Here is a 12,588-nt window from a genome sequence, read left to right on the forward strand (position 1 = left end):
TTGAGTTTGGGGCCATGCTGGGAAAGCCTTGAGCAGGCTGAGGCAGGCAGAGACCTTCTGGAGGCAAAGCTGTTCCACAGCAACATCACAACTTGCCTTAGGTTCTGGCTTCATCTCTACCTGGCCTATTTTGGGGGAAAAAATAGCCAAAAATGCACAACAAACTCATCCCAAAATATGAAATACTCTGATGGAGTGGGAAGCAAAGTATTCTTTGCTTCTTTCTTCTGTTCTCTGAAGGAAAAGTTGTTCATGTAGACTTCTTTAGAGTTTGATTTGATCCCAACAAAGGGGTGGTGTCGTAATGGAGATTTTTTATTCTCTGCGTGCATGGAGAGGCTGAGGTTTCCACACCAGGTCCTGCCGCTTCCCTTCTCCCTTTGAAACCAAGCTGAGGAGCATTACAGCGTGCCTGTGCAGCCAAGTCTGCCTGTGTATTTTGGCATCCGAATGCCAGACTGGTTGGTAATTTCCCCTTAAATCCTTTCATAGCTCAAATTCCTGTCGAAACAACCTCTATCTCTGCTTGGCCATACGGAGCCCGTCTCGGCTCTGCCGCTCCCATCACCCCTCACAAGCAATGCCATTGCAAGTTGCTTTCCTTCCTCCGTGTGCAGCCTGTATTTAAAATGAAAAATTGGCCCCAAACCCCCCTCTGGATGGCTGTCAGATCTTAGCATGCCACATAAATATCAGTGAGAAAACATTCCTCCCAGCCCACACAGAATGCGCCCAGCGCTGTTTGTTCTGGACTAAACCCGGCCTAGCGCAGCGAGGCCTTCGCCGAAGGCCCAGTTCCAGTGGGCAGGGCCGGCCTCAGATCGACCACTTTAAAGTGCTCTCGGAAAGTTTCCAGTGGAATTTCTGCTCCCCTGTAGTTACAGACCACCTTTAGTAGGTAACTAGGCCTGTTTGTTGGGCAGCTGCCATCTCAGCCCTTGCACGGGTGGCCTGCTGCCAGCTCTCAACTATTTCAAGATGTGAGCTCCCCGATCGGTGCTCTGGGGCACGACAGGACCGTCATGGTGATGCCTCAAGAGGCTACCTGGAACTGAGGCTGGACAGTGCTAAAGGAATAAAGTAGATATTTATTAAAAAGGCCTTCACAGGATGCACTTTGGGCAGTACAAGAGCCTAGTCGTGGCTCTACCCAAGATGGACCTAAGATGGACGGCGTGTCACAAGTGTTTACACTTTTATAAGTTTTGGTCCATTTCCATATTGGGGTTAACTGTCCAATTACAGCTCCAGGTTATGCAGTCCCATCCTCCCACATTTGCTCCCCTCAATTCACTGTTGTTTGCACTTTTTGGGCCTGAAGCTGTAATGGTGTCCTTGGTTCTGGGCCTGGAAAAGGATTATTTTGTCTGACTGAACTGGGAGGAGAGCTTACTAGCACTTTGTATGAAGTTCAGAATTATATACCAATGTGGTACAGAGTCTGGAAAATATGAAAGCTGAAACTCAAAGCATCACTGGTGTTCACTGTGATGTTCCTCTCTGGTCCCTCCATGGCTTTACAGGGCTGCTTTCCAATGGGCCTCCCAACTGCATGGCCAGTCAGGTGCAATTTGCACTTTTTTCTCCCCCCAAATGTAGTTTATGTGCACTAACACATATGTATGGCCCTTATGTGGGTAGTAGGGCAGAATTCACATCTGCAAACCTCACCAGGGCATTTGGCCTTTGATTATAAGCAAAATGTTCCACAGGCATGGGAGGCATCCCAATGGGAGAGGGCACAGCACCTGCTACCCAGCAGCTTAAAGCTCAAAAGGAGTAAGGGCTCTTCATCCCTCTTTCTCCCACACCTACGTGTTCCAGAATTTCTTCCAACTTCCTTGTCTCACTGTACTTCTTTAGCAACACTTAGAGCAGTCACTACGGTGGCAATGGCCAAAATAGCTGTTTTAATAAGCTCAGCCTTAGACTGCTACAACAAACACTTCTTGAGCAGCTTCTTAAGAAAACATCTGTGACTTTTCTCTTAGATGTGGGTTTTTTCCCCAGAATAATCAGGGGAAAGCAAAGAGATTGCCGCCCTGGCCCTCCGAGCGTGGAAAAGAGTCTTTCTTCCTTGGCTTTTGTTAAATTATTTTTCCCATGCTCTAACTCTTCAACCCTGTCCTTGGGTCAGCTTATAATGGTGAGTGGTCTAAGTATGATGGATTTATGGCTTTAAACTTCACAGAGTACTGGAGAATGAGGTAACAGCATAAGCAATGTGGAAAGATTTGTACATTTTTTAGTTTGATTACTGGATGTACTTGGAGGTTTCCAAATTTTTTTTTCTTAAAAAAAAAAAAAAGGATTGGTTTGAATACTGAAATTGGATCAAATCCATCTTGCATCCCCACCTAAAACTGAGATTTGGATCTACAAGTTAAGCATCTTGGGAATAAAGATCTCCCTCCTCACATGTAATTACAGATAGTTTCTGAAGAGGTGAAATGTCACAGTATGATGAGATGGAAAATGCATTAAGAGAGAATGAGTTCATCTGCCTGATACAGAACAGTCCCTGCACAGTAATTGGATTATGGCAGCGCTGGACATTTGGGGAAGTCTGTAATGCTGCGTCTGCTCCATTTGATTTGTACACCAATGGATTTCCCTTGCCAGTAATGGCTTTCTCTGAGCTACTGCAAACTCTGAAGTGGGAAATGAAAATGGAATTTTGGGGAGACAGGACCTGCCATGATCATAGTGACATTGCAGCTTGTTATGCAAAGCTGGGGAGGAGGCACTGATGTATCCCTGTGGTGACAGGACTTTTTGTAAAGAGCTTGGGCACCTCTGTAGGTACTGACAGCTCTGTAAAGCTGCACTGCCATTATTTAACAGCCTAGGAAGGAAAGATGTTCCTGGGCATATATAAACTGTTTCTGTATATAAAAACCAATTTCATTCACAATTTGTAAAACACAAGAAAGCAAAATCTATAAGTTAATAAAAGTCAAAATCCAAAATTCCTAAAAATACCAGCAATCAATAGATTAGCCACACACATGGGTAAGATTTAGACAAGATGAGTTTGGTTTTACTTTTGGGAAGAGTATCTTTTTGGAAAGCACCATTTTTGGGAACAAGAAAAGCTCCCAGCATAGTGCTGTGGAATGTGGAAAGGATAAGCGAGAAATCAGCATGGAAAATGAATTATAAGGTTCTATTAGAAAAGTAAATCTTTGTAACAGTGCCTTTGAAGAGCCACACTTCAACTGGAGTATCTGCAGCTCTGTCTCCCCAAAAAACCTCTCACCTTTCTGTGCCACCACCTCAGCATGCAGAGTGCACCAACACCATCCCTTCTGGCAGGTCTTTATTGCTCTGAGGTTGCTTTAGATGGATAATTATGAGAAACTCCACCTTCTGTACTTTCCTGCTGTTTCACAACTCCCCAAAACACTTTAGAACTCCACCCCACCACAACTAAAATGCAGTGTTCACATATAGAAAGAATATGTCCTAAATTTATGCTCAAGATCTTTATGCTCATCTGCCTGCAGTGGGGCACAAAGAGCAAATAGAGGCCCCCAAATATATACCATATAAACAAATCTTTTGGACCTATGATACAGTTTGTATTTATTACTTTTACTGAAATCACAGAGTCAAGTGTTTTAAGATTACAACTGGTAAATTATACATATGTAATAGTTTACAAAACAAAATATTGGCCTTCTGTGTGTCATTGTACAGTGTAGACCTTGCACAGTTCAGTTCAAAGGAATTTATAGTTTGTGTAACATATTTTTATGTTGTAAACTGGCTGACATAGTGGTGCTCTAAAAATATTAACTCCCTCTGATTAGACACAGACTAGGATGTAAAATAAGTTTTGTAACACGTGTTGGTTTCTGAAAGGGTACTGGTATTTCAGCCAGGTGACAAAGTGACTTCCCACAATATGCTGACACCGACACTGCACAAAGAGGCACATGAAGCAACCTAAGCAAACCCAAACTTTGTGCTTTCCCCTTAGTCTTGCCTGCAATACCTTGTTAATTTTCTCTTATCTGATGCTAAGCAGATGACCTGGCAATAGAAGTTAAATTTATTGCTCTACAGAATTATACCCTGTCTCCAACTTACTTAATTCAGCATATTTCCTGTATCTGATGGGATTTTAACAATGCCTGTATGCCTGTCACTATATTTCATAAGATAACCTATTTGCAGATTTCACAGTTCACATGATAAATTGTGTAAACCAGCTACTATAAATAAAGAAAAAACTATGCTGTCACAGTGGTGTAAGTCTGAAGCACCTCTAGCAAAGCCAAATGATGCCATGAAGTAACTCTAAATTTATGTAGGCATTACTAAACCCAGTGTAACTTTTTTCCCCCTGGGAGTGGGAGTTATGGAAACCCAAGTACTCACACAGACAAGCACACACACAGAATATGCACCTGCACTTAGCCACGGGTGTCTGAACACGATCTGTGCCAGACTGGTGTTTGTGGAGAGAATTTTACTGTCCTTACACTGACTCTAAGCTCCACACACAACTTCCACAGCAAAAGATGCTGTGAGTTTTGTCCTGTGACTCACAGAGTGCAGAGCAGTGGGATGGTGTTGGGATGTTTGGTGTGGTGTGGGGAGGAGCTCTTACACCACTCACCTGTGTTTAGGGCTTTTCAAACTTTATCACTGAAAACTTGTGCTTGTGGTTAAACCTTCTAAGCCCCAAAGCCCCTTTTGGGGTGCCAGCTGAGGACCCAATTATCTCTCTTGCATTAAAAGACATTTCTGGTGCATGTAATGAACCAGAAGTATCTGCATTTGCAATGCTGTTTGATACAAGAATTGAACTATGTAATTGAACTATATATTAACTACATAAGTTAATATAAGGGCACCCATAGGAAAAAAGCCCTTGAAAATGTTGAATGTGGTAAGTATGAATACAGTGAGGCACTCTGGCAGCTCTATAAAAATCAAATGACTTCATGAAAAATAGGGCAAAAATCCTCCAAACCATGTAACTTTCTTTTTTCCTGAAAATTCCAGCCTATGCCCAGAGAATCCAATTTTGCCTCTTGCTATAGGCTCCACTTCCTCAGTGACAACAGCATGGCGTGAGGAGAAACATTCACCTGAACTTACTGCTGAAAGCCCACAATTAATGATAAACCCTGTTCAAAGCCTGCCCTTAAAATAATCAAAGCCCAGGCTTGTGTTTTGGATTGGGCCTTCCCTAATTCCTCCAAAGCCTCGAGGCTGACTGGCCTTGGGCAGTGCCTGGGTGGCAGAAGAGAGGCTGAACTGGAATTTAATTCAGGAGAACACCGGAGCAAGGTGACTTCCAGCAGTGTGGAAGTGTTTATGTGCAGGCTGTGGTACTGCCCTTGCAGAGTCATTTGTGTTGGTCAATGAACTTACTGCAGAAAAGCTGGAGGTTTGTCCACATCACATTCTTCCCCTCACACTGCACACAATTCTAGTTCCCTTGAGGTTTGCACTAGCTGAACTGGAAGAAAAACAGGTATTATTCTCATGGAAACATGCTTTGCTGGTTTTTTAAAATCTAATTTTGCCTGATGTGGTGCAAAGAGCTGAAACACAATTAAATAAAACATTGCAAAGCCTTCCAATTTGGGCTTTTGACTTTTTATAGCCCCGTATATACATATTTATATATGTATATAAACAGTGATAACATAGAAAAAACAGCTTTTTTAATGGTTCAGTCCTCATAAACCATATGTTTGTCAAGCTATTTTATAGAGACACCCAGGAGTTTTCTCTTTAGTGTTGTCAATTAAACCTAAGAAGCTGCATGAGTGAAAAGTGCTGGCAACTCAGAGGAACTTCACTCCCATGGAGACAACTCCCAGTTACTGAAATTCTGCTACAATTAAAGCAAGGGGTAGGATCAGCTTTGGGGGTCAATCACTGAGGCCTCCAGCACGACCTGCTCGTGCCTTTGAGACACCAATCTGTTTTGTGAACTCTTCAGGAGCCACTCAGGGCTTTTTTGGTCTGCAGACCTTTGGGACTTGCTTGTTGGGAGCTTTTTAAAGTGTAACAAGGAGCTTGGAGCACGAGGTGTCATGGAATTAAAAAGCTACAACTTCTTGAAGGAAAAGGTGGCAGCAAAAAGAATATACATCTACACATGTGTGTATACACGTATACTCCTGTTCCATGCAGAAAGTCTTCTAAATAAAATCATACAAAAAAATGACCAGTGCCATATATTATGTAAACTCACAAGGTGTACTTTCAACACAAACCCGAAGCATAAATTAAAAGAGAGCCAGAAAGAGAGACAGAGATGATAGCAAAACATTTTAAATATAGAATTTGCACAATTGGTACTCTGTTAAATAAGAATAAATAAATTCATTACATCCATTCACATACCAGTTGTAAAAACAATAAATTATTTTATTTTTTTCAGTGCTGTGTTGCTTTTTTTTTTTAAACAGTTGTTATTAATCCACAAGATTATTCCCTCTTCCCCTTGTGATAAAACTGTTTCCACAGGAGGGCAGCTAAACTTAATTTCTTGTACACAGTCAAACCAAAGATGCCAGGCTTTTTCCTAATGAGAATATCCTACCTGAAAAGCAGATGCTGAAAACCCCACTGATGCTCAGGGGTCCAAATTCACCTATGGACACTGGAAGTGTGTCCCAAAGTCAGAGAGAATTGAACACTGAGATGGTTCCTGGCTGTGCCAAGAGCAGAATTCCAGGTTTCCATCCCCTCGGTGCATTTTCTGAATCCAGCTGTGCAACACTGGGCAGAAATGTAAACAATGATGTCACAGTGTGAGTGACACAGGATTCAGCTGAGAACAGACCTTGCACCAATTCCTCATCCGTCAGGTACACGGGACAGCCATGACTGCCACAGGCGAGGTTTGGAACTGGACTCTGATTTAGGAGCACCTGAAAAAGCAAGTGTTGGCTTCCCCTTTATCTTACATTTTTCAGGTCCTGCCTTGGTCTGTCCCCTTTGCCTCCTCACATCTTTGCTTGTGTGAACTTGTTTCATTGCCACACTGGTGAAAATCACTGCAGTGGTTTGTTCTCATATTTATTTCTAAATAAACTCTTTCATTTTTAAAAGATACTCCTGATCTAAGGATGCTCTGAATTCACACCCACATATGGCATGCCTAGAGAGCATCCAAAAGCTTTACTCAGCCTGCTGAATATATAATAAATTATTACCATGATGCAAACACAAATACTTGCACATTCTGTCTCTATTATGACAGAACACAAACACCACTTAATGCAGCAGCTGTATGCTGAGACAAATGTTGTCTATGCTGAGACACATTCAATCTCCTGATCTTTTTCCTCTCATGATGGTTTCTATTTGTTATGGACTTTTTGGAGAGGTTCTACAACATGTGTAATACATATATAAGCATCAAAATTAGATTGCTTAGAAGGAAAAAAAAGGCATTTCAAAGTGATCTTATTTTAACAGGCAGAGGAGGCATACATGTTTAGTTTTTAACACTCTGCAAATCATCCGAGCCTTGATCTCAGTTCTTAGATTGGGATCAAGAATAAATGGGGAGTATTCATCAAGATGCATCGTTTTGCACAGGATCTACTTCTGAACAGAAGGCCACACCATTTCTGAAAGCTGATTAATAACATTTGTTGGCAATCCATTTAACAGAGGAGGAGGCCCTGCCCTTGGTACTGTTTATTTAAAACAGGGTAAAAAACCAGATCCTTCTCCAGATTTCACAGTTGTAGATGTAGCAACTCTATGCTGTTTTGAAATCATCACATGATTTTTTAGAGTTCACACAAACATGCCACAGTTGCAAAAACATGTTTGTGTCAGCCTGGAGTCAGACCTGCCCTTCTTGCTCCACACTGCAGTGAGTTTTCCCTGCTGATTTCATGCCTGGGATTTTCAGAAGAGCCTGAGGTGTTTCAGTGCTCAAGTACCACTGACTTACAGCTGAGGCTTGTCTGAAAATCCTCCTGCAGTCTGCTGCTCTCCTGTGTGGATGAACAAAGGAGTAAAAGGTGGGGTTCTACGTTCATCAGCGGTTTTTTTACCATTTATTTTGGTACCTGTTATCTTATGGTCTAACTCAAAGCCTGCTGATATTAGAGAGTAATTTTACCAAGGTTGCTCTCAGGCCTCCACCTGCACAAGGTGAAATGCCCAGCCTCAGTGACAGAACTTCCACAAGACAATAACAGGATTCAGGAATTGCTGCCAAGGAAAACTGTCACCAGCTACTGCCTGTGCTGTGGAAACAGTCTTATTGATATTGGACAAGTCCTCCACATCCTGATGTGGTTTGACTTCCTAGTGACCCCTCTTCCTCTTAAATGTAGATATACAAAACATAAATGCCTTCTATAGCTTTAAAAAACCCCAAACACACACAAAACAATAAAAAAAAAAAAAAGACAAATAGTTACAAACTTTTGCTGGTAAGATGAATACCAGAGTTAGACACAATGGACAAAACAGTGATAAAATATTAACTGCTTGCTGTGTTTTTTTTGACCTTGAGAGCCTCTTGAAAAGATGTAGGTACATTACACATTGTTAAATTCAAGGCAGAAGCCATAGAGAAAATACCAGAGAAAGCAGCTGAACACAGCCTCAGAATATCTGAGTTAGAAGACACTTGATTACCTCACCTGTAAGTTTGGGTTCTCTAACTAGTTTTCTGCAAAGCACAGTATGCCTTTGCTTGATGGAGAGGAGCAGCTCGAGCAGCTCTTGCTCAGTGACAACGAGGAGCCAGGCTGTGACACAGCTGGAACCAGGGAGTTTTACAAGCACAGAGTACATACACAAACGCCTCCTGCAGCCAGCTCCTCCTCTGCTGCACGCCTGACACACACTCGAGGAGGAGCTGCTGATGCTCCTGCTGCTGGAGCAATGGGGGTTCCCTGCTCTGCAAGCAGCTGCAAGGCTCCTCCTGAGAATTTTGGGGTGGGAACACAGGGTTTGTCAGACATGAATGATATACTGTCAGGAAATTCCTACCGTGAAAACGTATTTCCTTTTGTCAAAACCAAAAGGTATCACTTTTTAAAACCAGCAGCAAGCTCTTCATTTTCCAGTAAAACATCTGTGGCCCCTTCTGAAGGATGGACCAAGTCCACAAGGGCTGCAGATATACTTTGGTCAATCATTTTGCTTATGTAGTTTGTCTTTTGATTTCTTTAATAGAAGGAAGTGATATAAAGTGATATACCAACTGAAAATTATTTACAAAACAGTATAAAATAAGCTACTGTGGGATCATGGGGACATGTGACGTTTCCTAAGGACATACTGTAGTAGAGGTAGGTGAAAAAAGGGGAGATGATTCTGTAACCTTCAAATATCCCAGGATCCTCCATTCACTAGTTTTTCTTCTTTTGCATTATTTTATTTTACGTTTTTGCAGACACAGAGGGCTTATAACAACTTTAACCTTACTTTCTTTGACGTATTTAGACCACCCTACCATTATTTAAAGCAGTGCACATCTTCATTTGGTCCAAACAGGCAGATTCTGCCCATAACTAGAGACTGAACACAAGTACTTTGAAGCCTTTGCTCCTGTCTGTGTGGGCAGACCTGACACCAGCACGCCAACAGCGGCTTACTCAAACCTCCTGGAGAGCAGCTCAGCAGCACCACAGGTACAGGTTAGCACTTTTTCAGCAAGCACTGTTTGAAGGCTGAGGGTCTCTGGGAGAGCAGACATCCCTTGGCCAGTTTCCCGTGCCCATCCTTGCACTGCACAGTCCTGGTGTGCCAGCCCGTGTCGCACGTTCGAGAGCAGGAGAGCCAGGGCCCCGTCACCCAGCGGGGCTGCGCCGCCGGCACCGGCGCTTTGCCGCCGCCGCCGGGCACGGAGTTTGGCAGCTGGGCCTGCTTCTTTGGCACGAAGAAGCTGTAGCGCACGTCCACGGGCTGCGTGGGGTCGGTGGCCAGGATCTGCACGATCAGGATCTCCTTGGTGGCCGAGTGGCCCATGGCGTGCAGGAAGTCGTCCTTGTGGCTCCAGCCGCTGTAGTTCATGACGGTGCCGTTGATGTCGATGATGGTTTCCGAGGTGGAGATCATGTACTTGCCATTGACCAGGTACTCCCCGTTCTTCTTCTTCAGCGCCAGGTAGGCCGTGAACCTGCTCTGCTCCTTGCTCTTGAACTGCCGCACCTTGATGTGGGTCGCTCCTTCAGGGATCTTCACCACGTCCGTGTAGCCTTTGCTGGAGGAAGGGAAACAAGGAAGAGTCTCACTGCAACGCCTCACAAAGTCACTGGCGTGACACAGAATCACAGCACCAAGCAGGCTGGAACAGATCTTTCAGTCAACTTACAGACAAGAACGTCTTGCTTCATTTCAGTTCAGGCCACCTGGATTTTCCCTAAGATTAATTTAACCAGGTTCCACTCTTGGCCTGCTGTGTTGTTCTTCACGTTCCCCAAGAAGTTTCTACTGCACTTCTTGCAGATTGCTTAATCTTTAGCTTTAGGGACAGTTTGACGTGGGTCAGATACCAGAGGAATGAAAAATAACAGATAGCTTATAGATTTCAGCAAAGGGTGGGAGATATGAAATACGATGCACGCGCTGCCTGCCAAGGAAAAGATAATGAGATATGCATTGGTTACAGCTGTTTCTTGCTGTCTTTGCTATAATGATGATTAAGGAAAGCACAAACAGAGGAACAGCTGGGTAGAGGTACCTTGGGAACATTTAAAAATAGTCTTGATCACCGAGGAAAAATTTGTTTACTTTGAAATTTATAAAGCCAAAGATTAATTGTCAAATGTCTAATAAGAGGGGCACCCAAAGGCTTCATTTGTGCCACCATGGAATTCTCTATTAGTTATGAACTATCTCAACTGGGATTTAGAAAAAGAGATTAAACTCTTTTACTAAAAGTGACAAGCATTCAAAACTGCAAGTCTACTGGAATTTATCACTATCTCAAGTATGTTATTTTAACTTTACTGATATATAGAAAACAATTTAAAGGATTTACATAGCTGTAAGCTACCAGCTGGACACTGGAGATGTGTTTTCATTCCTAAACCCGTGAAAAAGCCATCCTGAAAGTACCTCATATCTAAAAGGTTTCATGAGAAAATACATGAAAAATACATAAAAGTGATGGCATCTCCTTTGGGATTGTTTAAAGAACAGACTGCTAATTTTGAGAATTTTTGGCTGCACAAGTAGAGACTGCAGATATTACAAATGAAACATTTGTGCTGATCCCCTGCTATTTCCAGCAATTATGGGACAATGACTTAAGACTCCATTGATTTAGCACCTCCATAAAGCTGGAGCAGTATGGTGTGAATCCCAGGCTGGGGACTCTGCTCTACAGCACTGCACAAATATTTTTACATGAGAGTTGCCAGAATAACTAAGTTCAAGCATGTCATTAAAGTTACTAAATCATTTATTCAAAACCTACAATCAGTCCTGGAGAATTCAAGTTGTCTGCACAAAGAGCTCTAATTCTCCATGTGCACAGAGAAGCATGTGCAGATTAATTCCCCTATTTCCCAACTTTTGATAATTTGGCTTTACAGCTTTTTAAACAAAAATCCTAGGAAGCAAATTTCCCAGAAGATTCTGTTTTGCCTGCTTTAAAAGAAAAACAAAAAGCACAAACAAATGTTGTCATGGCAATTGTCTGCAATGACAAACATTAGTTTTGCCCTGTACATTTAAATTTCCCTATACATTCCATGTACAGATTGTTGAAGTTTATAGTGAACAGCAACAAGGGAGCTGTCACTTTTCAGTGGAGGAAAGATGATTTTCCTACCAGCACTGCCCTTTCAAACAAAACTGCAAAAACAGTTTACAGACAATTAAGATTTCACTACTTTAATCAGGGGTTTATTTTAACGCCAATTACTCGTAGAGAAGAATCGCCCCAAACAACTTTTCCAGTAAAAATAAATCTGCAGTCTCAAATCCAATCAAAATCATATTAGAACATAAATTTACCCTCTGGCCAGTCTCATGACACTTAAAGACATGATTTGAGGAATAAGATGGTAACTTCACAGGGATAATTATAATAAATCTCTCCATTTCCGAGTGTATCTGTGGTACAAATCTGGCCTCCCTGAAATTCATGGAGCCCCTCTAACACTTTTCCTGGCCTTGATTATTGCCAAATCACATGAACTATATCTCCCACTGTCAACTTCACTTAGACATTCCCAGACATCACAGTATTTACAAATTGGAAAAGATTTGGTTTATATAATTACTAATTTGGTTGGAAAGCCATTCTTTTTGGCAGAGATGTTTTGGCATCGTTAGGTGAGCAATCATTGGTTTACCAAGAAGAAGATTAGTTATGTTTATTTTTAGAATAAATTCACTCTCCAAGCCATTTTTTGACTGCTATTAATCAGTCTGTTGAAATGTATAGAAATAAAAGATCATTTCAGGAGTCAGATTTCAACTTCTGGTAGCTTTCAACATGCTATGTAAGAATTTGGAAGTTAAAAAATCAAGTTCATGTATCAAAGATGCTTAACAGAGTCACTGATTTTGAATAGAAACTGTCCACTAAAAGTTTCTGTGTGTAGCTCAGTCCTTTGAGATTCTGGAATATGTATA

General features: G+C 42.0%; 1 protein-coding gene across 1 annotated transcript in view; it reads right to left on the reverse strand.

Moving 5' to 3' along the window:
- Positions 1-3,612: 3,612 nt before the first annotated feature.
- ADAMTS5 (ADAM metallopeptidase with thrombospondin type 1 motif 5) overlaps positions 3,613-12,588 on the reverse strand; it is a 38,460-nt gene continuing 29,484 nt past the window's right edge. The window contains exon 8 of the mRNA XM_058043475.1: positions 3,613-10,204. Within this exon, the coding sequence (XP_057899458.1) occupies positions 9,640-10,204 (565 nt within the window). The 3' untranslated portion in view covers positions 3,613-9,639. The remainder of the gene's footprint in view (positions 10,205-12,588) is intronic.

The sequence above is a fragment of the Melospiza georgiana genome, chromosome 2, assembly GCF_028018845.1.
Source record: "Melospiza georgiana isolate bMelGeo1 chromosome 2, bMelGeo1.pri, whole genome shotgun sequence".
In the NCBI taxonomy this organism is placed as follows: Eukaryota; Metazoa; Chordata; class Aves; order Passeriformes; family Passerellidae; genus Melospiza; species Melospiza georgiana.